General features: G+C 29.9%; 1 protein-coding gene across 2 annotated transcripts; it reads left to right on the forward strand.

The window, feature by feature from the left end:
- Nucleotides 1–4,594: 4,594 nt before the first annotated feature.
- On the forward strand, nucleotides 4,595–12,767 carry LOC137823519 (mannosyl-oligosaccharide 1,2-alpha-mannosidase MNS1). 2 transcript variants are annotated; one of them, XM_068628695.1, is made up of 14 exons: nucleotides 4,595–5,055; nucleotides 5,663–5,710; nucleotides 6,165–6,353; nucleotides 6,739–6,851; nucleotides 7,230–7,295; nucleotides 7,428–7,599; nucleotides 9,116–9,205; nucleotides 9,498–9,622; nucleotides 9,776–9,841; nucleotides 10,112–10,220; nucleotides 10,321–10,422; nucleotides 10,953–11,033; nucleotides 11,106–11,276; nucleotides 12,111–12,767. In XM_068628695.1, exons 1-14 carry the CDS (start codon nucleotides 4,897–4,899, stop codon nucleotides 12,348–12,350), a joined length of 1,731 nt encoding a protein of 576 aa, XP_068484796.1. In that variant the 5' UTR covers nucleotides 4,595–4,896; the 3' UTR covers nucleotides 12,351–12,767. The 2 variants fall into 2 exon arrangements, with proteins under 2 accessions (XP_068484796.1, XP_068484795.1); XM_068628694.1 differs by having other exon boundaries at nucleotides 4,627–5,055; nucleotides 7,230–7,599.
- The last annotated feature ends 36 nt before the right edge of the window (nucleotides 12,768–12,803 follow it).

Consider the following 12,803-nt stretch of genomic DNA (forward strand, 5'->3'; position numbering starts at 1 on the left):
AAAACAAATTGATATATCCCAAAGTAGAAAAAAAAACACTTACTCCAATGAATTATAATAGTATAATTATTCTAAAACTCACTAACTTCTACGTGGTAGGATCTAGTGAGAGACATGAGAAATTGACTAAGAAATAAAAAAAAAATAGAAGATAAGAGGTTAGAGACATAAAAAAAAGAAAAAGTACAAAAGAAAATAAGAAAAAACAAAGAAAGAAAAGAATGATCGTGTCACAAACAAGATAAATTATCAACATAATCAATATAGTATTTATTTATTTAATATTATTTGACTATTAATTATTTTAATATAATTTTTTAATAAGAATGGTAATGATAAAAAATATAATAATAATAATAATAATTTAAGCAATGAGTGTAATAAATGATAATAATATAATAAGAATACATTAATTATAGTAGAAAGAAGTACTCAAACCTTTTGGTTTCTACTCACTTTGCAAGTTATTTTTTTTTATATAAAACTACATCCTTGCTAACAAACACATCCTTGCTAACAAACACTGTGAGTAGTGAGATCCCACAAATAATACCATTAGGTGTAACTGAAATAGGAAATTATCTCATAATATCCCTTTATTTGCAGCATGTTAAAAAAATCTCCATTTATGTATTCTTTTTCACTATTTGTTCTTAAGCACTTAATTATTTTTCTAATTTTGAACTCGTTTTGAATTCCTTGATTACAGGAAGTACATGTGACTTCCTATTGTTACGGTACATGTAGAATCTATTGAAATAATCATCAATGAATGATGTTGGATATTTTGCTACTCCAGGAATAGTTATTCCCATAAATCATGATTAATCAAGTATAATATGTATTTGCTTCTCAACACCATTATAACAAATGTTAATATATATGTTGTTTGTTTATCACACAATGCTAACAGAAAGGTAAAATAACTTTCTTAAGCATTGGAAATAGATTATGTTATGCAAGGATTTTTAAACCTTACTTTGACATATAACAGTTTACAACGTCACACATTACGACTTCTTCTTGACTTGTTGATGCAACTCCTGCATTTGTTTCTTGCAACATATCTCCCAAAAGCATGTATGGATTTTCCATTATCTTTTATACTTTTATTATTAGTAGGTTTTCTCTCATCACCTTGAATATCACACCTTCAATATGAACATTACACAAAAAGTCGTTCTAATTGACTAATTGACAATAAATTATACTCCAAGTCCTTCACATGTTGTATCCCTTGAACTATGTGTATAATACTCTCATGCAATTTTATTTTGACAATACCAACTCTAACAGTCTATTGTTAAAACAAATCAATTCAATCTAGTAGGCTTAATCCATCAGTATACTGATCAATCCAACTTGACCCACCTTTTGGTAAGTTCTACAAACGTTAGTCGAGATCAATCTACCACATGTTGATAAATTAAATAAATTGACTCATTTTAAAAATAAATAATTTTCCTAAAAACCTAATTTCTTTGTAGAATTTTTTTAACAAAATTAAATAATAATTTTTCACTAATTCTTAAAATTTCAAATAATAATAAAATAAAAATTTTAAACAAAATATAAGTCTTAAATATTTGTGAAACAATGTTACATAATACTAAAAAATAGCAAAAAAATGAAAACAAAAAACAAATGTCATAGTTCTTCGTCCCTCCATGTTAAATAATAATGAAATCTTGATCAGATAAACATATAATAGTATCACCACTTTTAGTATTTGTAATAAAAAAAATTTCAAATAATATTAACTAAGAAAAAAATGTTAAGAAATAAAAAAATACTAAATAAACTTGAATTTTTTTATTCGGTGAGTTAATAAGTAAATTGGATTTTATTTTACTAGAATTTGTATTTTTCAACCCAACCTATCCCAAATTTATGATAAATCAATCCTTGAGTTTTAACCAACATAAGACATAAGACTTGTGTCAAGATAACATTACATATCTTGCTATAAACTTTCAAAAATTTTATTTTTATTTTCATAACACAACTCGTTTTATTTTGAAAAATTCCCCTTGACATTAAATATTTTGAATTCTCTTTTAGGAAAAAACCGTTTTTGGATTCAAAATAAAATAACAAAAAATAGAAATCAACATACAAAATAAAAAAATCACCGAAAGAGAAAATAATGAAAAAAATAATAATCACAAAAGCATTAAAGATTATTAATTTTTTTAGGCAAATGTTCTTGTACATTGTTTTCTTCCCCCTCTATTTTTTTTTTCATGACTTACTATGCAAAACATCATTGCACTTTACAAAACGATATTGAGAATCACTATGTATTTTTCTGAAGACTGTATTTGGTGAGACACTCTAATATTTTATAAAATTATTTCCAATTTAATTGTTTTCAAAAACTTGTTTAAAGTTAATTAATAGTATTTAACAAAATTTAGGAACAAATGACATAACATCACTTATATAATATAAGCATGATGTTTTATATAAACAATATCATTTAAAAAAAATACTTTAAATACAAAAATTAATGCGTAAATGTTTGAAATATTCGTAAGATTTATAAAAAAAAGTTTTTTTTTCACATAAAAAACAAGTTAAACACTGATTTTAGCTGCTATAATATCGAAGTTTTTTATTTTTATTTTTATGTAAAGTGTTTAAATCTGTGGAATTATAAAACCCACAAAATCAATATAAACAACTCATCTGAGCAATAGTAAATTTTAGATGCTTTAGGTTATTATCTCTTAATTTTTATATCATAATCTGTTTTAAGGATTTTTCCCATAAGAATATTTAGAAAAAAAATCAACTTCTCTATATGTTTAAACTATTTTATGCACACACACAAAAAAATATATAAGAAAGTTTATACAAATTACCTATAGTGACAAAGAAAAAAACTTTGAAATCTATAAACACAATTAGATTAGGATTAAAAACATATATTTGAAAAATTTTAAAGACAACAAAATAACTCAAAATTATAAACAAAATTATTTATATAACTTTGTAATTATAAATTTTAACTATATTTTTTTAAAATATGTTACTTCCTAATATATTCTTTTATCTTTTATTCTTAAAAGCCACACACCAAGCTGAATTGTACTATATTTTAGTAAATAATGGTCTTTCATTATTATTATTTAAATTCATGGTATTTCGATATATTAATATACTATTACATCGTTTAGGAATCGAGATAAAAACGATTTATATTTTTTCTTTCTTCATGGTTTGCCTTTTAGTACATTTGAAAATCATATTTAAACTCTTTATAAATTAAAATATTGCTTTCTTCATAGGTTTACTGAATTATAAAATTTTAAAATGTAAAAAATGATTTGTATATTTAACATTTAAAATATTCTAATTATGTGTGGTGGTGCAATTGTATAATGATTTGAACAAGAATTTTAGGTGAAACTCAAACATACATATAAAATAAATTATTTAATCTGAACTATTTGTCAATTCTTATAAGATGGAGATTAGTGGAGAAAAAAAATCTTACTCATATGACCATTTTGTTTTAATGTAGATTTTGGTGGGAAAAAAAAATATTAGGTGATTATGTTGCACAAAATTAATGATAGATAAATAGTCAAGTCATATTCAATTGATGAAAAATAAGTTATAATTTGAGTTATGAAGATCAGATGTGAAAAAAATCATTTCAAACTTTAGTAAAATGGATTAAACATAGATTATATTGTTAGTGTTAAATTATTGATTTCAAACTGAATTTATATAAAAGGTAAAAAAAGAGTAAAACATGAATAAATTTTTACACAATTTATATTTAAAAAAAATATTTATGTGTAAAATTAATCATAAATTCAAAATTAAAATTAATTAAAAAAGACTTGGTTTATAACAATTTTTCAATTACAGGTTAAAATTTTGAAATTAATTTAAATTCAATCACATTAACTAATTCTTAATTAAATTATGTTATATTATATATTTTTTAATTTTTTACTATAATAACTTTAAAATCTATTAATCTCGCAAATAGTTTTAATTACTTAATTAATGATATACATATATTTCCTTGAAAGAAAATCATCTCATAAAATTTTACCAGTGAAAAGTGTATGCATTTTTAAACATATTAATCCGATGATGTTGAATATCACCCACTCAAATTGTTTTTTGTAATTTTTTTAAAGTGAGTTAGGTTTAAAGTGGATAATTTCCTTATAATTTTAAATTTATTTTGGTAGTATTAATAATATTAATGTTTTTAGCAAATAATGTTATTTATACTATTATTCTTAATATTATTGAGATTAGTCATCTCATAATAGTTACTCAATTACTCTTGTTAGTCATTTTCTCTAATCCCACATAAAATAAATTCCAAAACGAATCATCTAATTAATTTGTATAACATTTATTGTTTATTGACCATAAAAATTATAAAATAATAAGAATATTTTAGTAAAAACAAATTGATATAATAATTTTTTTTAAAAATGTATGAAAAAAAGAAATAAATACTATTTCATTTAAAGAGATTGCCAGTTTCTTACGAGAAAAACTGAATTATTAATTAAAATTAAAAGATTTTTTTTTTCATTTTGGTAAGGTGATTTTGTTTGTGTTTGTGATAAGGTGATTTTGGTAAATATGAAGTTTGTGTTGTATTGAATTTTCATTTTTGTTTTAAAGGAATTGACTAGAATTGAGCCAAGTCTCTGCTTCGTCTTCGTCTTCTCTGCAATTTTGCAGACTGAATTTGAAGAGAAGGGAAAACAAATCTTCTTTAAAACTCTGTGCTCAGATTCCGACAAACAGATACGTGTATTTGAAGAAACAAACGACCGGCCGTTTTGTGTCCTTAAAAAATTGTGTGTCTGCAACAAAAAAGGGACGAGGTTGTTGTGAACCTTAGATCTTGGTTTGGGAATGGCGAGAGGTAGCAGATCAGTGACGAGCACCAACTGGAGGTACTGCCACCCTTCCTATTACCTGAAGCGCCCAAAGCGTCTTGCTCTGCTCTTCATCGGTTTTGTTTGCGTCTCTTTTGTTGTATGGGACCGTCAAACGCTGGTCAGAGAGCACCAGGTACTTGCTTTCGGATTTCGATCTTGTTCATTTTCCATGATTTTTGGCAACACTTGTGTGCGGATTCTGTTTGTGTTGTCGGTTTTTTATGATGGCCGTTTTGAATTTGTACATAGCAAAGAAATCTGCGTGGGACTGTGCCATAAGATGGATTTTTTTATGGGGATGGAAGTTCATACTTATAGAATTGAATGCTGGGTGTGTGGTGAAAATTAGATTCCTGGATGAGATACACGTTTTGTTCCTTTTTTATATCATTTCTGTAATATAATATGGGTATGTTTGGATAACAGTGGGAATTTTTATGAGAGATTCTCTTATAAAAATAGAAAAGTTTTGCTAGTAGAGAAACTCCTAAAAACTCCCAAAAGCACTTCTGTTGTATCAAAGCAGACTAGATGTGATTTAATTCCTGAAAACTACCAAAATTTGAAGTAGTGTTAGTTAGATGGAATACTGTAATGACAGATGGTGATTATCTGGTTTAGCTAGGATGTGCTATTTTTTACTTGATTTTGATTTACAGCTTTGTTTTCAGTGTATCTTTTGAAGTGAGGATGAAATATTTTTTTTGGATTTCGGTGTATAACCCATCTTCTAAATACAGGTTGAAGTTTCTGAGCTGCGAAAAGAAGTGACTGATTTGAAAAATATGGTAAGAGACTATCAATTTTTGGGTGTGTTTACTCTTCTGCTACATTTAGCCCTGTCTTAAGTTAAAAGAAGCATTTCATTTTTGTTTTGCAAAGAACAAACATAAGCAATGAGATAGGCTCTACATATATTACATTTCCTACATGAATACTGCTTTAATCTGATTGAAATCTGATAGAACCTCGGGAAAAACCTCACTACAAAAGCCAGCTGCTTGTTGGAGAGCCCAAGGCCTTGTAAACCCCAAATTAGAATCCCACACTTCCTAATAATATCCTCCTGTGTGAATTCTCATTCTGCATTCGATCTTGCATAAAGCTATTATCAGCCAGTGAAATCCTTTTGTTGTAGCTCCTTTTACAGCCTAGGGTTCTTATTTGATGAATGTAATATTGTATTACGCAACTTTTTTTCTTTTAATCTTCTTGGGAGCTAAGCAATTAGCTTTGTTTCAGTTGGGTGAGTCAAATAACAAACAAGGTGGTACTTCTGGGAAGAATGACTTGACTAGTAAAGTTACCAAGTCCAGTAAAGAGGTGCTAGATGATCCCATTGATACTGAGAGGAGGGAAAAAGTAAAAGAAGCAATGCTTCATGCTTGGGGATCTTATGAGAAGTATGCATGGGGCCAAGATGAACTTCAGGTATGGTGATTCTCTATTATGAACAAATCAATCTTTCACTCTTTATTTCAAGATAGTTCATGTAGGTATTTCCACTGTGGGTTCTTTCAATATGCCTAAAGTTTCTGTTGCAAGGCTTCAAGTTCAGTTTCTTTCCCTAGATGTAAATATTATGGAGGTCTTGCCATATCAGGCTTTAGTTCTCTTGTATTTTTGCTTCAGTTCTAAAACATTTAACAGTTTAGGATTGATGCGAAAGAAAATAAGGATTATGCATTTATGCCTCGAAGCCATTAGTCAGCAAATAGGTGGCTCACTTTTGCTTTCATTGCATAACCATCTAAAATATAACTATTTTACATTCTCTAAATTTACATTTTTTGAGATTTTTTTTTTGTGCTACTAGCCGCAATCAAAGAGTGGTGTCAATAGCTTTGGAGGTCTTGGAGCAACATTAATAGATTCTCTTGATACACTGTATATTATGGGTCTCAATAAGCAGTTTCAGAAGGCGCGAGAGTGAGTGCAACTTGTGACTCTACACTATGAACTCATAATCTTGTTTTTGTTGCTTCACTCATATCTCTTTCTATATGTTTGGAATTAATAGTAGGGAGGTTTCCAAAGTTATATTTGGATAGGATACTTGCATGTTGAGTAGAAAATTCAGTTTAATGCTCTGCCTAGGGCAACTACGTGCTCATATAGTTCAACTCTGATACGTATTTATTGGCCCTACTCACTATTCATTTCTGTTTTTTTTTTCTGAATGGGGGCATAGTAGTCATTTATATTTATTTTAGTGGCTTGCTATATTCATTTGTTTAATGTTTTATTGAAATACTCTTGGTTATGCTTTGTTGTATTCCTTGTCATAATAAGAAATTGCTCTGACAGTTGGGTTGCAAACACTTTGGATTTTAACAAGGATTATGAAGCAAGTGTTTTTGAGACAACCATAAGGTTACTTTATAAGGTTTACTTTGCAGTTGAAGTTCCTTCCTCATCTACAAAATTATATTTTTTAACTCAGTGTTACACAACTAATATTTTTTTAATACTTTTCTTTGTTGGTCTATTTCCACCAAAATCCAGAGTCGTAGGTGGTCTTCTTAGTGCATATGATCTTTCAGGCGACAAAGTTTTCCTTGACAAAGCTAGAGAAATTGCAGACAGATTACTGCCTGCATGGAATACGCCTACAGGAATTCCTTACAACATCATTAATTTGTCACATGGACGAGCACACAACCCTAGTTGGACTGGGGTAAATTTTAGAATTCTTTTTATGCATTTCAGTCTTACTGCACACCAGGAGATTTGGAATACTACTTCAATGGATTGTAGTCCTTGATTTTAACTAACTGGAATTGTTTTTACAATTTACATTTTTATTATCCTTAGGGGGCGTTTGGTTAAAGGATTTTTTTTTCATCCCCAAGAATCATGATTCCTGGGAATAATTCATCGGAAATTATGATTCCTAGAAATGATTAAACTTTGTTTGGTTGGGAAAAAATATTACTGGAAATATTTAAGTTTTTTCAAAATTATGACATAATGTTATTTTTATCAAAATCTTTTATTTGTTACTACATCAAATAATTTAATAATAAGAGTAACATGATATTTTTTAGTAAATTTTTTGTTTTTACTTGGGAAAGTTAGTTTCTCACCTTCTCCCATGGGAATGCTTTCGTGAGAAACTTGGCTAAAATCCATTCTCCATAAACTGTCTCCTGGAAATGTTATTTTATGAAAAAGTAAACCAAATGTGGGAAACATACTTTCCCAACTTCATACTCTCGGGAAACTAAAAAAAATTCTTTTACCAAACACCCCTTTTTAGAGTCAGAGATGTGACTTTAATGGGTTATATAATCTTTGGTCGTAATTTTTAAGCTTTGATATTGTAGTTATAAGTTATTTTTTTTTATGTTTCTGCTTCATATCAGTTTTCAAGCAATTAATGAAAATAGGTCTCTTATTCAAGGCAATTTTGGATGAGCTTTTAATGGAAAATAAATTCATTTTATAAGTGCTTCTTATACAAGCCCCTTTTTCTTAGGAGCTCTTTTTATTCAAGGCACATTTCTAGCTTTGATGTAGTGCTCAAGAAGTTTCTTTTTTGTTTTTGAGAAGCCTCTCCTTTCAAAATTAGCTTTAGCTAGATCTTTTTTCAAGGAATCATGAAATTGTATATTACAGTCTTATAATTTGGGTTTGAGCCTAACTCAACCATACAAAACCTACTTCTAAGGTTAAGGTTGTCTCTACTTATATATTATTTTTTTGTCATATTGTAGACAATGTGTGATCTTGAACACACCCCTCTCATGCCCTTAACTGGACTCTCAAGTGTGAAGTTAATATGACTTGACATCTTCTAGTGTTCCCTTGATAAAAAACCCATTGTGAGTGTGTCAACAGGTCCAACAACTCATGGTAGGATAGATTCTGATAGTATTTTAGAATTTGAGTTTGGACCTATCTCAACCATACAAAAATACTTCCTAAGGTGACTGTCGTCTCCTGCTAATATATTATATTTTGACCAGATCTCTAGATGATGTAGGATTTCCAACTAATAAAAATTTAAGGCACTCCTTTATGATCTTTTTGGCTGAGTATTGGTGATGAAATTGCTATCTTATTGTAGAAAAGCAGTATTTCATCTAAGGATTCTGTATTTAGAGGCATGAATTTTTGGCTACTTGATAATGCAAGTAGCATTGACAGCCTCATCAAAGTCTCTAATTCCTTTTGGTTTATATTTTGTTAAGGGTGAGAGTATCCTGGCAGATTCTGGCACGGAACAACTGGAATTCATTGCTCTATCTCAAAGGACTGGAGACCCAAAGTATCAGCAGAAGGTTTTTAACTCTCATTCTATATGTTCTATTTTTTATGGAACGATTGGAGTGATGGGTTTACATTTATGTTGGTTCAAAACAGATATAATTACAGGCATACATTGCAGTGGTGGTAGCCTTTAAGTGTTAAAATATGCTTGTACCACTACTACTAGACTTATTTGTACTTGGTTGGAGCTATTTTAGCTATAGTCAGTTACTAGCTTATGCCAGTATGCCTTTCATTTGTATATAGCATGTGCAAGTCATTTTTCTAGAAGTGCACTGATTGGTTTGCACCATGCTTTTTCAGGTGGAAAACGTAATATCCCAGCTAAATAAAACATTTCCTGGTGATGGATTACTTCCCATCTACATTAATCCTCATAGTGGGGCAGCAGGCTACTCTCCTATCACATTTGGTGCCATGGGTGATAGGTATTAATACAATTTTTAGCAACCATATTTTGTGTGAGAAGATCATAGAAAACTTCTGAATTTATTAATACGATCTGGATTTTGCTAAATTCTAATAATTTTATCTGTGCTTGTTAATTTGGTCTGTTGGTGATTGACACAATTTTATTGCAGTTTTTATGAGTACTTGCTCAAAGTTTGGATACAAGGGAATAAGACTTCGGTCGTAAAACATTATAGGTGAGAATAATGCATCAAGATTATCACGTTTTCTGCCCTTTGGGTTGATATGTTAATTGATGAATTCATAATTGAATCCATGTCATTTTAATAGACAGTATAAGGTAAAATCTAATTTTATTTCCTTGGACTGATGAGAGAATTTTTATGCTAATCTTTAGAATTTAATGGCTAAATCATTTCAATTTTTCTTTCACATAAATATTGTATAAGTGTAAGTATTCTTTAACACCTTTTCTCATTCATCTCTTTCGGGAATCATGAAAGCAGAGATATGTGGGAGAAATCAATGAAAGGTCTGTTAAGTTTGATTAGGAGATCCACACCATCTTCTTTTGCTTACATATGTGAGAAGAATGGAGGATCTCTCACAGACAAAGTATGATATCACACTTACAGTACTTATATTGTCATGTTTAGTATTTGCCATACGATCTTCTGGTTTTGGTATAATTTCTCATTCATCTGAGTACCTGCAGATGGATGAACTGGCATGCTTTGCTCCAGGAATGATTGCATTGGGATCATTTGGTTACACTACTGCTGATGAGTCACAGAAGTTTCTGTCACTTGCAGAAGAGGTATATTTTGATAGCCTATTTTATGTGCTTGTTCTGTTGACCGACTGAGTTTTGGTCTTGATCTGTCAACTTACATATGGTTTTCACACCTATACAAGCTTAATAATTTTTTTCTGCTTAGGATTTGCTAAGCTGATACCAGAACAGCTGCTTGGAATCAAATCACGATGTTATCAATTTCATTTATATATTATGCATGCATTTTCAAAACCTCTTTTATAATGTTGAGAGGGGTGGATGTTTCTATCTATTCTTCCTTTTAGGAAACCCGTTTTGCCTTTCTTTTTGCAAGGAGTTTATCATTGGTTTAAAACAGAAAATGCGCTGAGCTATAACTAAGAATTTTTTTGTCATTCAAATAATTATAGATTGTGAGTGGAAGTAGTGGCTGTGTGTGATGTTTTAATATGTGAGATGGACCTATATGGAATCACACTCTGCATTGCTTCTTCAGTGCATGTGGGTATTTTATTCTGCAATGATATCAATATTATGAGGTAATCACTGATGGTATGTACCTTTCTTTGAAGCTTGCTTGGACATGTTATAACTTCTACCAATCAACTCCAACGAAATTGGCTGGAGAGAACTATTTCTTTCATTCTGGGCAGGTTAGTTATTAGCTTATTCGTGCCATGAAATTTGAAATTTGTGTGATCTGAAATTTAATTTTGAATTTAAAGGACATGAATGTGGGCACATCATGGAACATACTGAGGCCAGAGACAGTTGAGTCCCTCTTTTACCTTTGGCGTCTAACTGGCAACAAAACATACCAAGAATGGGGTTGGAATATATTTCAAGCTTTTGAGAAGAACTCCCGCGTAGAGTCAGGCTATGTTGGACTGAAGGATGTAAGCACACCTCTATTTCACATCTAATTATGTGTTTTTGTATTGAGTACGTACGTTCTACCAAAAGTTAGAATTCTTTGTTCTGGTTCATTATTGAAAGCATTTATTGAACTAAGCACTTTGATAAATGAGATAGAGGCATTCTATGTGTTTTTTCTCAATTGAATGCTTAACTTATTTTCATAGGCAATAGGTGTTGAAAATTATGTTGTTTTTAGGTTTTTGCAGTTATAGGGTTCTGTTTGGACAAATCTCTCCATAAACACTTCAAAGAGAGAAAATTAGGAAGAAAAACAATGAAAAGATTTTCTGTATAAACTAAAATTAACTGATGTCCAATTTAAAAATAAGAATTTAGAACATTTTCATGAGAACTTTTACAAATTATCTTGTGCATAAACTAAAACAAAACTAATTTTAGTTTATGAAGAAACTCATTTAATATGTTTCTTCTTAAGGTCTGTTTAGATAAACTTCTCCATAAGACCTTCTAAGAGAGAAAAATAAGAAGAAAATGAAATGAGTTTGTGTAGAAGTTAAAATTAGTTTATGCATAAGCTAATTGTAGAAGCTTATTCTTTTGACTTCCCTAAATTTTTAACTTTGCATAAGTTAATTTTAACTTGTAAAGAATTTTACTTATTTATTTGTTCTTATTTTTTCTGTTCTAGCATTCTTGGCTTTGTTGGCATGGTTCATTGCTTCTTAAACTACTGGTTTCTGCCAATTTTCTTCCTTGCTTCCTTTGATGTTTGTCTAATGCTTGACAACCATTTAATATCCGTGGCAACTATTTTGCTCACTCATTTAGTATCACTTGTTCAAATTTCTCAGGTTAATAGTGGAGTCAAAGACAACATGATGCAAAGCTTCTTTCTTGCGGAGACCCTGAAGTATTTTTATCTTCTCTTCTCTCCTTCTTCAGTCATCCCATTAGATGAATGGGTATTCAACACAGAAGCCCACCCTCTGAGGATTGTGTCCAGAAATGAAGGGGAACATGATAAGAATTCAAATGAAAAGCAAAAACCTTTTTATAGAATAGGTGGCAGGAAAGAAGGTCGATCAGGTTAGAATCCATTCTTCTCTAATCATTGCTGATTGAACCCCTTTCACCAACATTGGAGAACAGCTGTTTGTTCTATTAAGGGGGCTTGTAAGATGTCAGAATTTTCTCATTTGGAGGAGTAATAAGGGGTTCATTCAGCCACAAAACGCTATCTAATGTAGGAAAAATAGTTCTTCATTGAAGTTCTAAAAATGGGTTTATTCAAGGTGAAACTGAACTTTGATCGATGAATAACCCTTTTGAAATTCACGGCTAGGAGCTTGTTGCCCTTTATTTTTTGTTATAGTTTTCTGGAAAATGAGGCAATATATCTACGAATACAAGATAATCCATCTCTGTTTACATTTTTCTTTGTTGTGCATCACTTGTTACTACATTTACTGAATCTTATGAAGCAGAAGATAGTTACACTTCTTTTGTTATGGGTCTCTGTCTTCAACCATTCTCTGGTTTTTTCT

Source organism: Phaseolus vulgaris, chromosome 8, assembly GCF_000499845.2.
Source record: "Phaseolus vulgaris cultivar G19833 chromosome 8, P. vulgaris v2.0, whole genome shotgun sequence".
NCBI lineage: Eukaryota > Viridiplantae > Streptophyta > Magnoliopsida > Fabales > Fabaceae > Phaseolus > Phaseolus vulgaris.